General features: G+C 39.3%; 1 protein-coding gene across 1 annotated transcript in view; it reads right to left on the bottom strand.

Moving 5' to 3' along the window:
* Positions 1 to 19,043, bottom strand: part of IFT81 (intraflagellar transport 81) — a gene marked incomplete at both ends in the record, with an annotated part of 83,702 nt that overhangs the window by 21,921 nt on the left and 42,738 nt on the right. The window contains 3 exons of the mRNA XM_079717522.1: positions 1,504 to 1,593; positions 2,701 to 2,829; positions 13,745 to 13,894. Coding sequence (XP_079573648.1) covers positions 1,504 to 1,593; positions 2,701 to 2,829; positions 13,745 to 13,894 — 369 coding nt within the window. The remainder of the gene's footprint in view (positions 1 to 1,503; positions 1,594 to 2,700; positions 2,830 to 13,744; positions 13,895 to 19,043) is intronic.

Below are 19,043 nucleotides of genomic sequence, written 5' to 3'. Positions count from 1 at the left end.
AAACCTTGCTCAAAAATCTCCTTTCTGAAATCTTCCTTTCCTGACAATCATTTCATTTCCTTACTTCCTTCATTTCCTTCCCTTTTCCTTATCAGTTAAGTATATGATTCTGATTATATTTTTTCTATATTGTTCTTAGGTTGGGTTATCTTTTGTTTTTCCTAATTTCCTCATGTGTTTGTTCCATCTCACCTATGGCAGTATGAACCCCAGAGAACAGGGACTTGTCTCTTCCATTTCTTTCGTGGCAGCAGGAGTGTATAATGAAATAAGCAGGAGATTTAAAATAAGATGCTAGAGATGCTAGAGTCAAGCCCCAACTCTCTCACCTCCTACTTCTCTCTTTGGATAAGTCACTCAACCTGTCTCAGACTCCACGGCATTTTCTATAAAAAAGGAAACAATATCCATCTGATTTCAAAGTCCATGTGATTTCTCACTCTGCTTCCCTGACTCTGATGGATGGCATTCATGACGAGTTTTATAGTTCCATCCTTAGGCACATGCAGTACAGCTCACATTCAAACCTAAAATTACTACGTGGAGAATGATAAAATAACAATTGTTAAGGACAAACGGCGAAGGCCACCTGATCTGGATTTGTGGGGGGCATTTACCTTCTCACAGTTTATCTTTAAAGCAGTGCCTGGAATTAGCTTCCAAGTAACTGTATTTCATCACTTAATCATAAGCCATCATGGTTTGCCCCCGACCCTGCTCCCCAGCAAAGCAAGTTCATTAATCTAACATTAACTTGTCACCACTCGTTGGCAGACTCTGAACTTTTACCTGGCCACAGAAGAATGTGACTTCATAACTATGACATGAGTATGATTTAAAGCAAAAATCTCATTTGGCTGTACTTGTGATTTTAGCTTAAACTCCTTCCTCTCCTTCTCTCCCCTGCCCCCACCAAAAATTTATGACAAAACAAACAGCATAAAATAAACAAAAACTGTTGTAGGTCACATTATTATTCTCTTTTGCAGAATCATATAAAAAATAATAATTTATTTCCAGAAATTACCCAAGTAAAATATTTGGGATTCTAACTAATACATCTGAACAAGAGAGAGTATTAAAAGTATCACAAGGGCTTCCCTGGTGGCACAGTGGTTGAGAGTCCGCCTGCTGATGCAGGGGACACAGGTTCGTGCCCTGGTCTGGGAGGATCCCACATGCTGCGGAGCGGCTGGGCCCGTGAACCATGGCCGCTGAGCCTGCACGTCCGGAGCCTGTGCTCCACAACGGGAGAGGCCACAACAGTGAGAGGCCCGCGTACCGCCAAAAAAAAAAAAAAAAAAAAGTGTCACAAAATTACCACTTAGTGGGGTGGGACGGGAGGGTGGGACGGAGATGCAAGAGGGAGGAGGTATGGGGGTATATGTATATGTATAGCTGATTCACTTTGTTATAAAGTAGAAATGAACACACCATTGTAAAGCAATTATACTCCAATAAAGATGTTAAAAAAAAAAGTATCACAAAATTAAATTCACTTACTTGACATTTCTGACGCAATTGTCGTAGTTCTTTTATAACTGGAGCTAGAGCTGATTTCTTTTCAGATACCAGAGAATTTAGTCTTTTTACCTGTCATTTAAACAAAATATATGACATCTAAGAAAAGAATTCAAAAGAACAAAAATACCATAAAGATATTTATTGAAGTGTTATATATGAGTGAAAAAAACTATAAATTACTTCAATGTCAAACAGTGGGAAAGTCATTTAGTAAGTATTGATTCCTCAATAAGAAGGAATATCATTTAACTGTTCAAAATGTCAATTATTAACACTGCAAACCATTACGGGAAAATATTTACAATCTAGCACTGAATAACTAAAATAAATTACAAAGTTGCCTTTATACAGCTTTGTATTATGTAAAAAGTATATAATTATGTAGGTTATATAAAATACACATAAACATAGACGAAGTGATATTCAAAATACTTAATAACCCAAAAGGCATAAGTAATGACCAATCAGAATGGACACCAGCCACAGAGATGAACAGGGTCTTGGAGGCCTCTGCTGTACTAAATGTTCATCTTTATAGGAGTTAGAATGGGGTGAAATCCAGAGGGTTCTGGGATGAATGTGGACAAGACAGGTGGAGGTGGGTACTCTGAGAGTTTGGGGCAGCAGCTATTCACCAATAAGTAGTGAAAGATTTCAACATTTTAATGCCTGTGAAGCTGTATCCGTGCATTCTGGCTGAACAGCAGTCCTGAATACAGAAAGATACTAAGGACATACACAAAAATGAAATAATTGTATTAATTTAAGTAGCATGATTTGGGAAAACTTGTTTTTTTATCTTAAATATTTCTTTAATACCATGTAACTTTTTTTTTTTTGGCTGAGCTGTGCAGCATGCGGGATCTTAGTTCCCTGACCAGGGACCGACCCCGTGCCTCCTGCAATGGAAGCACAGAGTCCTAACCACTAGACTGCCAGGTAATTCCCAATGCTATGTAACTTTTACACATTTCAAAAACCACAAAATTGAACAACCTCTTTACACCTCATTAGAATGGAAAATTCAAAAGAGAGTGATAAAGACAGATGAAAGAATGTAAAGAAAACAATGCACAGAAATGAAAATTTGAATGTTTCACTGAAAACAGAACACAAAAATATCTGCCTCAGAGGTAGACAATAAAACAAATAAACAAACAAAGCCTGTGTAATCACCATTTCAGACATGTCATCCAGTGTTCGTCCTTTCACTTCATCAACTTCACTCTTCAGGGCGGATACTCTTTCTAGCTCTTCTTGGGTGTAACTATATCCAGATATACCCTTTTTCTCCTCAATAGTTTGCTAAAAGTAAAGAATAAAATAGGTGTAAAAAATGGGGTCCAGGGCTTCCCTGGTGGCGCAGTGGTTGAGAGTCCGCCTGCCGATGCAGGGGATACGGGTTCGTGCCCCGGTCTGGGAGGATCCCACATGCCGCGGAGCGGCTGGGCCCGTGAGCCATGGCCGCTGGGCCTGCGCGTCCGGAGCCTGTGCTCTGCAGTGGGAGTGGCCGCGGCAGTGAGAGGCCCGCGTACTGCAAAAAAAAAAAAAAAAAAAAAAATGGGGTCCACAAAATGGGTGTCAAAACCTTGATGATTCCATAAGAAGTATATAGAAACATAAGAAGTATATAGATTTAATAGGTAACAATAAAGTCGTAAATAAAATAAAGTAGTTTAAATCCTAAAGAACAATCTTTATTGACTTCAACAATAATTACGTTCCTTTATATGTTATAAACTTATACTAAGTTTTACTATGGTATCTTCAGGTGCATAGGAAGTAATTATAATTTTAGACTTTAGAATAATGCTATGCAGTTGGCACAGAATCTAAAACATAGGATGCACTCACTAAATATTTGGTGAATGAATGAATTCTCAAGTGATCAACTGTACATATTTGCTCACTCATCCAATATTTATTATATACCTTAATGTGCCAAGTACAGTTCTAGATATGCTGAACTAGACACCAGATATGCTGCAGTGAACAAAACAGAGCTAACTTCTAGTGAGAGTAAACGGGCAATAGGTAAACAAGTAAAATACATATAGTGTGAGGTAAGAGTGGGGTTGGAATCTTAAATAACAGGGTGGTTAGAGAAGGTCTTCCTGAGAAGATGACACCTAGTAAAGTCCTAAAGGAAGAGAGGGAGCAAGCCAAAGAGATATGCAGGAGATCAGCAAGTGCAAAAGACATGAGGTAGGAGCATACCTGACTTTTTCAAGAAATAGCTAGATGGGAGGAGCTCAAAATGGAGTGAGAATGAGGTGGAGGTTGGGGAGGGATCATACAGGACTCAGCTGGTTTGCTGCAATAGTCTCAGCTTACATCTATTGTCTTTTTCATTCTCAAAAGTGTCCTAGTTTTGATGATAAATTATATCGTTATCTTATGTTTTAGGCTAGTGAAAGAGCTTGGACTTATTTTAAATGAAATGGGAGGCTTGTTGGAAGATTCAGAGTAAAGGAATTTTTTTTTTTTGGCCGCACTGTACGGCATGTGGGATCTTAGTTCCCCAACCAGGGATCGAACCTGTGCTCTCTGCATTGGAAGCGTGGAGTCTTAACTACTGGACCACCACGGAAGTCCTCAGAGTAAAGGAATTTTTAAACAAAAAGTTTAACATCTGTGCTGAGATCAAACTATAGAGGGGCAAGGGTAGGGGCAGAGGAGCCAGTTAGAAGACGATTCCAATAATTCAAGTTAGAGATGATGGTAGCATGAATCAGGTGGGGGCAGCAGAGGTGATGAGAAGTGGTTCTGTATATATTTTGAAGATAGATCCAACAAGATATTATGACAGGTTAGATGTAGGGTGTGAGGGAAAGTGGGGGGTAAAGAATGACGCCAAGGTTTTCAGCCTGAAGAACTGAGAGGATGGAGTGCCCGTTTGTTGAGATGAGGAGGACTTGGGAGGAACAGGTGAGGGAGTAGTAAAGATCAGAAGTTTGGTTTTGGACGCGTTAAAAATCTGAAGTCTCGGGCTTCCCTGGTGGCGCAGTGGTTGAGAGTCCGCCTGCCGATGCAGGGGACACGGGTTCGTGCCCCGGACCGGGAAGATCCCACATGCCGCGGAGCGGCTGGGCCCGTGAGCCATGGCCGCTGAGCGTGCGCGTCTGGAGCCTGTGCTCCGCAACGGGAGAGGCCACAACAATGAGAGGCCCGCGTACCGCAAAAAACAAACAAACAAACAAAAAAAAAAATCTGAAATCTCTAGTAGAAATCCAAGAGAGTTCAAGACGTTGCATATACAAGACTGGAATTGGAGAAGCAATCTAGGCTGGAGATACAAATTTGTGAGTTGTCTGCATAGACAATATCTTTAAAGCCATAAGAGAATAAGATCACCAAGGGAGTGAGGGTAGAGAAGAGATCCAAGGCCTAAGCCTGGGGAACTCAAACATCTAGGCTTTGGAGAAATGAGAAGAAATCCGCCATGGAGTAGGAACAGGAGTGTTAGTAAGGGAAAAACAAGGAGAGTGCAGTGTGCTAGAAGACAAGTAAAGAAACATTTTACAGGAAGAGGGAGTTGTGAACTATGTCTAACACTGCCAATAGGAAGATAACTAAAATGAATCTGTCTGGACTAATCTCAGGATATTTGCAGCGGATGCTGTGGGCGCTCTGCCCTGCTCTGCTTACTGTGTCAGTGTACCATCCCCCAGCTGTTGTGAGAATCGGTATTTTGATGGTTTACAGCTGTCCCTTCTTCAAAGTGTACCCCTGGTTTACCAGGAAGTGTATCACACCACTTCTTGGGTGGTATTAAGAGAGTCCATAGCAAATTACTGACTGACACAGGGGTCCAAATGGGTAGCCCTCCTGCCTAAAGATGAGACCAACTTTGTGATGCAATTTATGCTCCAGAGCTCCTTATGCAATCAGAATGAAATTGGACTCCAGCTGAATCCACTTTTTCCTCTTGCTTCATCTTTTTTCCTAAGAGCACTCACTGAATTTATCATATGAGGAGGAATAAGAATTCTTGTTTCCGGTTCTGCTTCTAGAGAACCTGACCAAACTACAAGGATGGGCTTCTAAGGTAGGATCACTCACAGGGTGAATGGAACTGAGAGCCCTATCACCGGGGGCAAGCAGAGTATCGTTAGTCCTAGGCATGTTATAGCAGTACAATTGCTAAGACTGGTGAACTAGGGCAGAATATAGGTGGAAGGGATTATGGTGGGCATGACAATGGAAGGCTTGACTCTCCTTCAAGAGAGTTTGCTGAGAGGAACAAAGCTGACTGACAGCCATAACTGCTGCCCCTCTGGATCCACCATCCACGTTCACACCAAGGCCATGCTTCCCCCAGGCTGTTCCCAGCCAGAGGCTGACCCATTCCTGCCTGACTGGGAAATCCTCTAATTGGTGACTGGCTCAGGAACTCCCCATCATCCCAACCAAAACTTCCTTAAAACTGTGCTTACAGCCTAAGGCTCTTCCTCTCCAATCCTCCTTCCTTCTTCTTCCTTCACAGAAGAGCCTAAAGGCATTTAGAGCCTAAAGGCTTTCCCTGCCGCCTGCTGCTCAATTCCCTTTACCCTTCACAAAGGCTTCCTCCGATAAATCTCTTGTACATCTAATCCAATCTGGGCATATGCTTCTTGGAGGACCTGAACTATCACAGGAACATACTAGCTGGTACACTGTTGCTGGTGTTCGAGAAGCATGAAGAAATAGTAACTATAAGGACTATGAAATTGGGGTGGCTGTTGCTAAGCTCAAATGACAGGCTCAAATCCATTAATCAGTAATTTAAAGCAAAGTAATAAGTCAGAGAACCTCCTTAGGAGCTTTAAAGAAACCCTCATTTCCTGTGGCTATGGGGCAGAGAGAGCTGAAAACCACGGACAGGACTTAAATTGTGAGACTGGCCAAACTTCAGAGAAGGCTGAACATATCCTATGTCAAAGTCAGGGCTCTGAGAGGGAAGGGAAAGAGTGCTGAGTCTGAAATGGGGATAACTGGATAGGCTCACTTGAGAACCTTAGAACCCCAGATTATCTTTTATCTTCTGGGCAGTGGCAAATGGCTTAGCTTGTTGGGTCAGGGGCCTGGAGGAAGCAAGATAGCAAGACTGAATGACTGGGGACAAGGAGGTCTCAGGAAGAAGCATTTGGATCGAGCTATAAGAGTTAACACTAAGTGTGAAGATCTCTTCATCACATGTATATGGCCACTGGACAATGTCCACAGCAGAAGAGGCACTCAGCAGCCGAGTGGAAAGGATGATTTGGTCTTTCCAAAAAGGCCAAAAAGGCTGACAGTAGATGTCAGCCAGCCTCTGTCATTGGCCACCCAGGGTGTGGACAATGGGCTCATGAACAGAATGGCTATGTTGGCAGAGATGGAGGCTAAGTATGGACCAAATAACATGGGCTCTCTCACTAATGCTCATCTAGCTAATGCTACTGCCAAGTGTCTGAGCTGGCAGCAACAGAGACCAATCCTGAGTTCTGGGTATGGAATCATCCCTTGAGGAAACTGATCATCTACTTAGTGGCAATTTGATAACACCAGATTCTTTCTACCTTGAAAAGAACAACACTTCATCCTGAATGAGACTGACCCATATTCTGGGTAAGGGTTTGTTTTTCTTGCCCACAGTGCTTTAGGCAGCACCACTATCCAAAGGCTCAGAATGTCTGGTCTACTGATGTGGAATCCCACATAGTATCACCTGAGACCAAGGGACCTACTTTATGGCAAAGTAGGTATGGCGATGGGAACATGACCACAGGATTCAGTCACTGTACCACACACCGTCCAGAAAGCTAATGGGCTGACTGAATAGTGGAAGGGCCCTATGAACGTACAGCTAAGGTGCCAGCTTGGAATTCATGGCCTGTGAAGATAAGTTCTGTTCTTCATGATGGAGTTTATATCTTAAACCAATGCCCATTACATGGTGTTGTGTTCCAAATAGATCCAAAGACCCAAAATTACATGGGTCTTGGAACCATGAGATGAAAGTATGAGTGTTATCACTCACCAGAATTCCCACTCATCCACAGGGAATTATGCTTCCCTTCTTGACAACTTTAGGCTCTGTGGGTATAAATGTTCTGGTTTCCATAAGGCACATGCTTCCACCAGAAGGCACATTGAGAAGCCCTTTAAACTTAATGCTCTGCTTACCATCTTGTCACTTGGGCTCCTCATGCCCACAGACCAGCAGGCAAAGAAAAGAGCGATTTATTGGCAGAACATGTTAAGGATATACAGATGCTGCTATATAATGAGGGACAGATAGGAATAAGTTTGGCATTCAGGTGATCCATTAGGGCCTATCTTGGTACTCTCATGCCCAGTTTTAACAGTAAATGGGTAAGTTTAGCAACCACAGCCTGATAAGGGCATTGTACTAGAATCTCATACCTCTTAAGGATGAGGGACTGAGTCATCCCACCAATTGAGTCATCCAGCAGCCCCAACCTTTTTGGCACCAGGGACCAGGTTTGTGGAAGACAACTTTTCCACAGACGGCGGAGGGTGGGGGTCGGGGGGATGGTTCAGGTGGTAATGCCAGCGACGGGGAGCGGCAGATGAAGCTTCGCTGGCTCGCCCACCATTGACCTCCTGCTGTGAGGCCCAGTTCCTAACAGGCTGCAGAGCAGTACCAGTCCATGGCCCAGGAGTTGGGGACCCCTGATAGACCACTGGAGGTGCTAGCCAAAGGTGTGGGGAATCTAGGATGGATGGCAGAGGAAGGAGATATTGAGTATCAATTATGTCCTTGGGACCAAATGAAGCAAAGAGAGTTTTCATTTGTCCTCCTAACCCTCCTGTTTTACTAGAACTTTTGACCAACTGTAATCCTGTATACACTGTACCAGGATGGACTGACTTCAATGTGAGAAACAAGTAGATCTCAGTAGGTCAAGGGGAGGCTTAGAGTGGATGGTGTTGGTGCTCGGCTCAAACCTCACCTGCACGTTGCAATGAGCGTTGACTGCTAATGGCTCACAGACGCCCCCGTCTCCAGAACATGCCCTTAACCCAATGGGGGCTGCCTCATCTAGAAGGTTATACCGTGCCATAGCCAATGACTGACTGATATGGGAGGATAAAAGGCCAGCCCCCTTGCCTCAAGGTGGAGTCAACTCCACGGTGCAATGTGTGCTCCAAAGTTCCTCATGGGATCAAAAGGAAGCTGTTTTTAGTTGGGGATACATCCTTGCTTGGCTTTTTTCTGCTGCTCCATCAGTTTCCCTCATTCCCTTTCTTCTGAAGGTACTCCCCCCTTCAGTAAATCACTTGCACCAAGTAGTCCCCTCTCAGGCTCTGCTTCTAAGGAACCCAGCTTAAGAAAAGATGCAAAGCAAAAACTGATGGAACTAAAAGGATAAAGATCATAGCTTTTTTTTTTTTTTTTTTTGCAGTACGTGGGCCTCTCACTGTTGTGGCCTCTCCTGTTGTGGAGCACAGGCTCCGGACGAGCAGCCTCAGCGGCCATGGCTCACGGGCCTAGCCGCTCCGTGGCATGTGGCATCTTCCCGGACTGGGGCACGAACCCGTGTCCCCTGCATCAGCAGGCGGACACTCAACCACTGCGCCACCAGGGAAGCCCGATCATAGATACTTTAAAACATCTTTTTCAATAACTGATGGAATAAGCAGATGAAAATATAAATAGAAACATGAATACATGGAGGCTAAACAATACACTGCTTAATAACCAAGAGATCACTGAAGAAATCAAAGAGGAAATCAAAAAATACCTAGAAATACATGACAATAAAAACACAACAACCCAAAACCTATGGGATGCAGCAAAAGCAGTTTGAAGAGGGAAGTTTATAGCAATACAATCCTACCTCAAGAAACAAGAAACATCTCAAATAAACAACCTAACCTTACACCTAAAGCAAACAGAGAAAGAAGAACAAAAAAAACCCCAAAGTTAGCAGAAGGAAAGAAATCATAAAGATCAGATCAGAAATAAATGGAAAAGAAATGAAGGAAACAATAGGAAAGATCAATAAAACTAAAAGCTGGTCCTTGGAGAAGATAAACAAAATTGATAAACCATTAACCAGACTCATCAAGAAAAAAAGGGAGAACACTGAAATCAATAGAATTAGAAATGAAAAAGGAGAAGTAACAATTGACACTGCAGAAATACAAAGGATCATGAGAGATTACTACAAGCAACTATATGCCAATAAAATGGACAACCTGGAGGAAATGGACAAATTCTTAGAAAAGCACAACCTTCCAAGATTGAACCAGGAAGAAATAGAAAATATAAACAGACCAATCACAAGCACTAAAACTTAGACTGTGATTAAAAATCTTCCAACAAACAAAAGCCCAGGACCAGATGGCTTCACAGGAGAATTCTATCAGACATTTAGAGAAGAGCTAACACCTATCCTTCTCAAACTCTTCCAAAATATAGCAGAGAGAGGAACACTCCCAAACTCATTCTATGAGGCCACCATCACCCTGATACCAAAACTAGACAAAGATGTCACAAAGAAAGAAAACTACAGGCCAGTATCACTGATGAACATAGATGCAAAAATCCTCAGCAAAATACTAGCAAACAGAATCCAACAGCACATTAAAAGGATCATACACCATGATCGAGTGGGGTTTATCCCAGGAATGCAAGGACTCTTTAATATACTCAAATCAATCAATGTGATACACCATATTAACAAACTGAAGGATAAAAACCATATGATAATCTCAAGAGATGCAGAAAAAGCTTTCAAAAAATTCAACACCCATTTATGATAAAAACCCTCCAGAAAGTAGGCATAGAAGGAACTAAACTCAACATAATAAAGGCCATATATGACAAACCCACAGCCAACATTGTTCTCAATGGTGAAAAACTGAAACCATTTCCACTAAGATCAGGAACAAGACAAGGTTGCCCACTCTCACCACTATTATTCAACATAGTTTTGCAAGTTTTAGCCACAGCAATCAGAGAAGAAAAATAAATAAAAGGAATCCAAATTGGAAAAGAAGAAGTAAAGCTGTCACTGTTTGCAGATGACATGATACTATAAATAGATAATCCTAAAGATGCTAACAGAAAACTACTAGAGCTATTCAATGAATTTGGTAAATTCGCAGGATACAAAATTAATGCACAGAAATCTCTTGCATTCCTATACACTAATGATGAAAAATCTGAAAGAGAAATTAAGGAAACACTCCCATTTACCACTGCAGCAAAAAGAATAAAATACCTAGGAATAAACCTACCTAGGGAGACAAAAGACCTGTATGCAGAAAACTATAAGACACTGATGAAAGAAATTAAAGATGATACAAACAGATGGAGAGAAATACCATGTTCTTGGATTGGAATAATCAACATTGTGAAAATGACTATACTACCCAAAGCAATCTACAGATTCAATGCAATCCCTATCAAACTACCAATGGCATTTTTCACAGAACTAGAACAAAAAAATTTCACAATTTGTATGGAAACAAAAAGACCCTGAATAGCCAAAGCAATCTTGAGAAAGAAAAACAGAGCTGGAGGAATCAGGCTCCCTGACTTCAGACTATACTACAAAGCTACAGTAATCAAGACAGTATGGTACTGGCACAAAAACAGAAATATAGATCAATAGAACAGGATAGAAAGCCCAGAGATAAACCCACACACATATGGTCACCTTATTTTTGATAAAGGAGGCAAGAATATACAACGGAGAAAAGACAGCCTCTTCAATAAGTGGTGCTGGGAGAACTGGACAGCTACATGTAAAAGAATGAAATTAGAACACTCCCTAACACCATACACAAAAATAAACTCAAAATGGATTAAAGACCAAAATATAAGGCCAGACACTATAAAACTCTTAGAGGAAAACATAGGCAGAACACTCTATGACATAAATCACAGCAAGATCCTTTTTGACCCACCTCCTAGAGAAATGGAAATAAAAACAAAAATAAACAAATGGGACCTAATGAAACTTAAAAGCTTTTGCACAGCAAAGGAAACCATAAACAAGACGAAAAGACAACCCTCAGAAAGGGAGAAAATATTTGCAAATGAAGCAACTGACAAAGGATTAATCTCCAAAATTTACAAGCAGCTCATGCAGCTCAGTATCAAAAAGACAAACAACCCAATCCAAAAATGGGCAGAAGACCTAAATAGACATTTCTCCAAAGAAGATATACAGATAGCCAACAAACATGTGAAAGAATGCTCAACATCACTAATCATTAGAGAAATGCAAATCAAACCTACAATGAGGTATCACCTCACAACAGTCAGAATGGCCATCATCAAAAAATCTACAAACAATAAATACTGGAGAGGGTGTGGAGAAAAGGGAGCCCTCTTGCACTGGTGGTGGGAATGTAAATTGATACAGCCACTATGGAGAACAGTATGGAGGTTGCTTAAAAAACTAAAAATAGAATTACCATATGACCCAGCAATCCCACTACTGGGCATATACCCTGAGAAAACTATAATTCAAAAAGAGTCATGTACCAGAATGTCCACTGCAGCTTTATTTACAATAGCCAGGACATGGAAGCAACCTAAGTATCCACTGACAGATTAATGGATAAAGAAGATGTGGCACATATATATAATGGAATATTACTCAGCCATAAAGAGAAACGAAATTGAGTTATTTGTAGTGAGGTGGATGGACCTAGAGTCTGTCATACAGAGTGAAGTAAGTCAGAAAGAGACAAACAAATATCGTATGCTAACACATATATATGGAATCATTAAAAAAAAAAAAAGGTCCTGAAGAACCTAGCAGCAGGACAGGAATAAAGACGCAGATGTAGAGAATGGACTTGAGGACACGGGGAGAGGGAAGGGTAAGCTGGGACGAAGTGAGAGAGTGGCATGGACATATATACACTACCAAATGTAAAATCGATAGCTAGTGGGAAGCAGCCGCATAGCACAGGGAGATTAGCTCCGTGCTTTCTGAGCACCTAGAGGGGTGGGATAGGGAGGGTGGGAGGGAGACGCAAGAGGGAGGAGATATGGGGATATATGTATATGTATAGCTGATTCACTCTGTTATAAAGCAGAAACTAACATACCATTGTAAAGCAATTATACTCCAATAAAGATGTTAAAAAAAAAAAAAGAAACATGGAAGATTTGAGTATCATGGTTAACATACTGGACTGAATTGACTTTTATGGAACACCATCCCCCACAACTGCAGAATATATATTCTTCTCAACTGCACATGGAACAATGATCAAAACAGACCACATGCTGGGCCATAATGCAACATTCAAAAATTTCAAAGGACTGAAATCACAGAGTAAGTTCCCTGGTTACAGCGGAAATAAGCTAGAAATCAGTAACAGAAAGGTAACTAGAAAATCCCTAAATGTTTGGTTTTAAGCAATAACCATAGGTCAAAGAAATCACAATGAAAATGAGAAAATATTTTAAAGTGAGCAATAATGCCGTTACTACATATCAATTTTAAAAGTTCTGTTACAATCTATGTTTAGTGCTGTTAGAATCTATGTTTGATGCACTGTAAATTTTCAATCTTAAATTCCCTAGAAGCAAACAATATTCAACAGCATGAGACAGAAAAGTTCATATCGCCAGCTAATTACAACTGGTTGAAATTTCATTCACCTCTACCAGATTATTGCTAGCTGGTAAGCCAACATCCTGATGAAATCATTTCCCCACGGGTAAAAGAAAAAAAAAAGCCAAATCAAGAAAACTCAGAGGAACTGGTACCCACGATGAGAACAGCTTTGCTGCTAGAGGGATTTCTCTGGGTTTAACGTTTTTCTGACAACCAAGGCACAAATATATAAGGAACAAGCCTGCAGGCAAACTTCCATATAGAACCCTCCCTGGATACTTCTTTCCAAACTCCTTGGAAGTGGCTGCTTAGATTTCTGCCCAGCAGGCCACGATAAATAAATTATTTTATAGTCAATCTCTTGGTATGATCATTTTGGTCATATTAACTAGCTAACCAAAAGAAAAACCTACTTAATAGAATTCAACTTCTATTAATTACCCCAAAGTCAGAACACATAAAAAAGTTAGTGCCTACTGCTACAGTAAAATACAAAAAATCAGCTTTTATGTCATCTCTGTAATTAATCAGAGAAAATGAATAATTTTATGGTTTTTCTAATAAAAACAATGACCTCAGTAAAAAGCTATAACCTATAAACCTCCTGGCATTTGTACTTTTAGAACCCCAAGATAACACTGTATTACCAGTTGATGTTGAATATTTTCATGACGTTGCTTAAGAAGTTCTTCTGTCCTCTGCAAGAGACCAAATTCAGCTTTAAATTCAGCTATTATCTGATGCTTCTTTTTGAAAACTGTACTCTTGCTTCGAAGTTTACTGACATATCGTTTCAACTGTAAAAGAACATAACATGTAGTTTAATAAGTAGAAAAGTAGTTGCTAAATATATATAACCTCAGTGCATTAGAAAAATTTTCTTTTCTACCATCCTACATGTGGGTCACAAGTACATAATAATAACTTAGTTTTATTAGAAAAGTTGGAAAGACTAACTGTTCAGTTAAAATACTTTGTGTATGTTTTTATTTTTTGGACCCATTGAACACTGTAAATCATTATACAAAAGCTATTTATTTGGGGCTTTACAAATAAGGATTAGGAAAACAGAAACTTCAACACTATAAAAGTAAAAAGGTTAAAAAGAAGAAGGGACTTCCCTGGTGGTTCGGTGGGTAACACTCCATGCTCCCAATGCAGGGGGCTGGGGTTCAATCTCTGGTCAGGGAACTAGATCCCGCATGCATGCTGCAACTAAGAAGTCTGCATGCCGCAACTAAGATCTGGCGCAGCCAAAGTAAATAACTAAAGAAATATTAAAAATGAAGAAGAAAAAAGTAGAAGACCATTTCTGGTTGTGGTCTTATCATGATATCTCTTATGTACTGTACTATTTTGGTGGCACTGGATCTACTGGGGTTAAAATAGCCAACCAGAATAGTCAACACTTGTAGCTACTATTTATCATTTAAGAAAGGTACTGTGACCATATACCCTAAGAAGCATCTGAAGCTCATCCCAAATGTTAAAAAGCTAAAAATATTCCAAATTAGTGGGAACTCATAGTTGCTTAATTCAGCTATTTACTTACTAATGATATTAAAGTTATAACTACTCTAATGGAAAGACCCCATTATTAAATAATACCAAGAAGAGTCTGGAAAAGCAAGTGAAGTGAATATTTAAAGGAATTCATTTGACAAGTACTATTTATTAACTATTATGTACTAGGCACTGTGCCAGACGCAGAGAATACAATGCTAAACAAGATGCTCGCACGTCCTGCCCTCATCAGGCTTAAGGAATAGTGGGGGAAATAAACATTGAACTGATGTTCACAACCACGGTGAACATTATGAAGCAGTGAAGGGGCCCTGAGAATAACTAACAGGAGTTTAAACTGGGTTGTGATGAAGGTAGGAAATGTGGGGTCGGATTTTAGGGAGGTGGGTTTTGACAAGTTTCTCAAAAATAATTTAAGCCAAGACTGAAGTAGCAGGAATACATTAGAGGAAGGAGGAAGAAGCAAGGAAGAGCATTCCAAGTAGAGGAAACAGCAGGTGTAAAGGTCCCAAGACACTGGCTCATTAAAAGTATTGCTTAATATGAGAAGCAAATGTGAAAATTTTCTGGTATTTCTGAAACAGAACATAACACATAAAAAAATCATTTTCTCTTATGTACCATTAGTACTAAGAATTTTTACTACATAAAATAATTTTTTCTGCTCCAACCTTTTATTAACTACATTATTTTAAAAATGTTCGTAGTAAGAATCTGGCTTATTATACTTAAACGCATCACTTCAAAACAAAAGTAAGCCTCCATATTACCTAATATGAGAAAATTCTTTGAAAATCTTAGCCTTTTAAATGCCCAATTCTTTACAAGGATAATTGGGGGGGTTATAAATAATTTTATAAATAATAAAAGTAATGAATGTATTACTGAAATATTAGAAAACAGAAAAAAGGAAAAAATTCACTCAAAGCCACTATCCCAATGCAAGCTCTATTATCATATGGTATTTTACCTCCTAATTTTAAAGGCTAAATCTAAGGTCAGCAATTATAAATTGTAAGGTAGCAAAATAGGAAGGAGAACATTTCTAAAATTTAGGTTTTTTTTTTCTTAAAGACTTGATTGATTCCTGAATATACAAAGTCCTTAAAAATAGTAAGATTAAGAATTCTTCACATAAAAATAACCCTCTAACTCCTAGTTTAGACATCTTTTTAAAACTTGACTTAAACTTTGAAAGAAATGAGGAATACATTGTGTTTTAGATGAAGGAAGTTCAAAATATTTTTCTATTCATGACTGAGTTAGTTTTAATATTAAGGAATCCAGCCCACAAAAAGCAAATTATCAATGGCTGTATTACAGAAACAGTTTAAAAAATTTAAGTCATACCAATGTACCTAGAATCTAATTACTTGCAATTTTTCCTTTTAAAGAATAAATGTGTAAGCCTGACATAACCACAGATTCAGAATCCCCAGACTAACTATATGTTCTATTAAAAGTGTCCTGGGCAAAGTGCCCAAAATGAAATCAATCCTGTTCATCTGCTATCCTCTGTATTATCTAGGCCAATCTTCCCCTTCTCTATCTTGCCGTGCTCTGCAACTATTTTTAAAAGCTAAAAGCTATAAATGTTTTTGGTGAAAGAACAAACCTACCGATTACTCAATGTGCTCTATGCTAATTGGTTATTATTTGGTATTCACTGGACAAACCACCTAGGGGAAAGGGAGTCAGGGTCAGATTAATGACAGTTCCATAAAATTAAGCAATAGGTGGCCATCAAAGCACTCTAAGGGTTCTATTACCTTAGACTGAATTAGAGGAATTAGAGGGAAAAAATGCATTATCCATGATTTTCTTCCATTGGAAGTTTTTTCTATCATTTGGATTTTAGGTTATTTTTGAACTTTCAGATTATTGAAAAAAAAAACCATGATAAAAATATTGGGGCTCCCCTAGTGGCGCAGTGGTTGAGAGTCCACCTGCCGATGCAGGGGACACAGGTTCGTGCCCCGGTCCAGGAAGATCCCACATGCCGCAGAGCGGCTAGGCCCGTGAGCCATGGCCGCTAAGCCTGCACGTCCAGAGCCTGTGCTCCGCAACGGGAGAGACCATAACACTGAGAGGCCCGCATACCACACACACACACACACACAAAAATATTGAAGCTAAATCTTCAGACACATTCTTAATAATTTCTATAGGCCATACTCCCAAAAATGGTCAGAAGGAAATTTTTTTTTAACCTTTAACTTAGTTTTATTTTTATTGGGTTTTGATACCTTCTGCCAAACTGCCCTTCAAAGGCTATTTATAGTACTGTTTATAATTGTCAATTTAATAAGCAGAATAGTATATTTTATTTGCATTTCTTTATTAGGGAACTTCACTTTTTGCCATGTTAATTGTGTATTTGTGTGGATTTTTAAAAATGATATGCCTATCTTTGGCTCATTTTTAAATTGGAGCCTTTCTTGTGGATCTGTAACAGTGATTTTCAAACTTTTGGGTCTCAGGAACCTTTTACTGACGATCTCAAAGGGATTTTGTTTATGTACATTGCTGGCATGATAAATCTGAGGAAAAAGAAGAGAATACTCATTAGCAAACCAAATCCAACAAAACGTAAAAAGGATCATACACCATGATCAAGTTGGATTCATTCCAGGGATGCAAGGATGGTTCAACATATGCAAATCAATCAATGTGATAACACCACATCAACAAAATAAAAGACAAAAACCACATGATCATCTAAATAGATGTAGAAAAAGCATCTGATAAAATTCAATATCCATTCATGATAAAAAATTCTCACCAAAGTGGGTATAGAAGGGGACATATCTCAACATAATAAACCCATTTATGACAAACCCACACCCAGAAGCTGAAAGCCTTCCCACTAAATTCTGGAACAAGTATGCTCACTCTCACCACTTTTATTCAACATAGTATTGGGAAGTCTTAGCCACAGCAGTCAGACAAGAAAAAGAAATAAAAGGTATCCAAACTGGAAGGGAGGAGGTAAAATTGTCATTAGATGTAGGTGACATGATACTCTACATAGAAAACCCTAAAGACTTCACACAGAAATTATTAGAACTCATCAATGAATTCAGCAAGGTAGCAGAATACAAGATTAATATACAGAAATCTGTTGTATTTCTTTACACTAACAATGAAATATTAGAAAGAGAAAGTTAAAAAAAATTCTGTTTAAAATCACGTCAAGGGAATTCCCTGGCAGTCCAGTGGTTAGGACTCCACGCTTTCACTGCCAAGGGGCCAGGTTCAATCCCAGGTCAGGGAACTAAGATCCTACAAGCCATGTGGTATGGCCAAAAAAATAGAATAAAATAAAATAAATAAGAAAATAAAATTAAATCACATCCAAAAAAAAAAACCAAACAAACAAAAACCTAGGAATAAACCTAACCAAGGAGGTGAAAGACCTATATGCTGAGAACTATGAAACATTGAAAAAGGAAACTGAAGATGATTCCAAAATATGGAAAGATATCCCATGCTCTTGGATTGGAAGAATCAATATTGTTAAAATGGCCATACTACCCAAAGCAATCTATAGATTCAATGAGATTCCTATTAAATTACCCATGACATTTTTCACAGAACTAGAACAAATAATCCTAAAATTTATATGGAACTACAAAGGATCCAGAATTGCCAAAGCAATCCTAAGGAAAAAGAACTAAACTGGAGGCATAACCTTCCCAGACTACAGACAATACTACAAAGCTACAGTAATCAAAACAGCATGGTATTGGCACAAAAAAAGACATATGGATCAGCAGAACAGAACAGAGAGTCCAGAAATAAATTCACACACCTATGGTCAATTAATCTTTAACAAAGGAGGCAAGAATATACAACGGAGAAGGGACAATCTCTTCAGGAAGTGGTGCTGGGAAAGCTGGAGAGCTGTATTACCCCAGCCCTCACACAATACACAAAAATAAACTCAGAATGGCTTAAAGACTTAAATATAAGACATGACACTGTAAAACTTCTACAAGAGAACATAGGCAAAACATTCGCTGACGTAAACTGTAGCAATGTTTTCTTAGTTCATTCTCCCAAGGCAAAAGAAGTAAAAGAAACAAATCGGACCTAATCAAACTTACAAGCTTTTTGCACAGCAAAAGAAACCATAAACAAAATGAAAAGACAACCTATGGAATGGGAGAAAATATCTGCAAATGATGTGGCTGACAAGGGCTTAATTTCTAAAATATACAAATAGCTCATACAGCTCAATATTAAAAAAAACAAAAATCCAATCACAAAACGGGCAGAAGACCTAAATAGACATTTCTCTAAGGAAGACATACAGCTGGCCAACAGGCACATGAAAAGATGCTCAATATCGCTAATTATTAGAGAAATGCAAATCAAAACTACAATGAGGTATCACCTCACACCAGTTAGAATGGCCATCAT

The sequence above is a fragment of the Hyperoodon ampullatus genome, assembly GCF_949752795.1.
Source record: "Hyperoodon ampullatus genome assembly, chromosome: 13".
NCBI classification, from domain to species: Eukaryota; Metazoa; Chordata; class Mammalia; order Artiodactyla; family Ziphiidae; genus Hyperoodon; species Hyperoodon ampullatus.
This window is presented reverse-complemented; position numbering and strand designations above follow the sequence as displayed.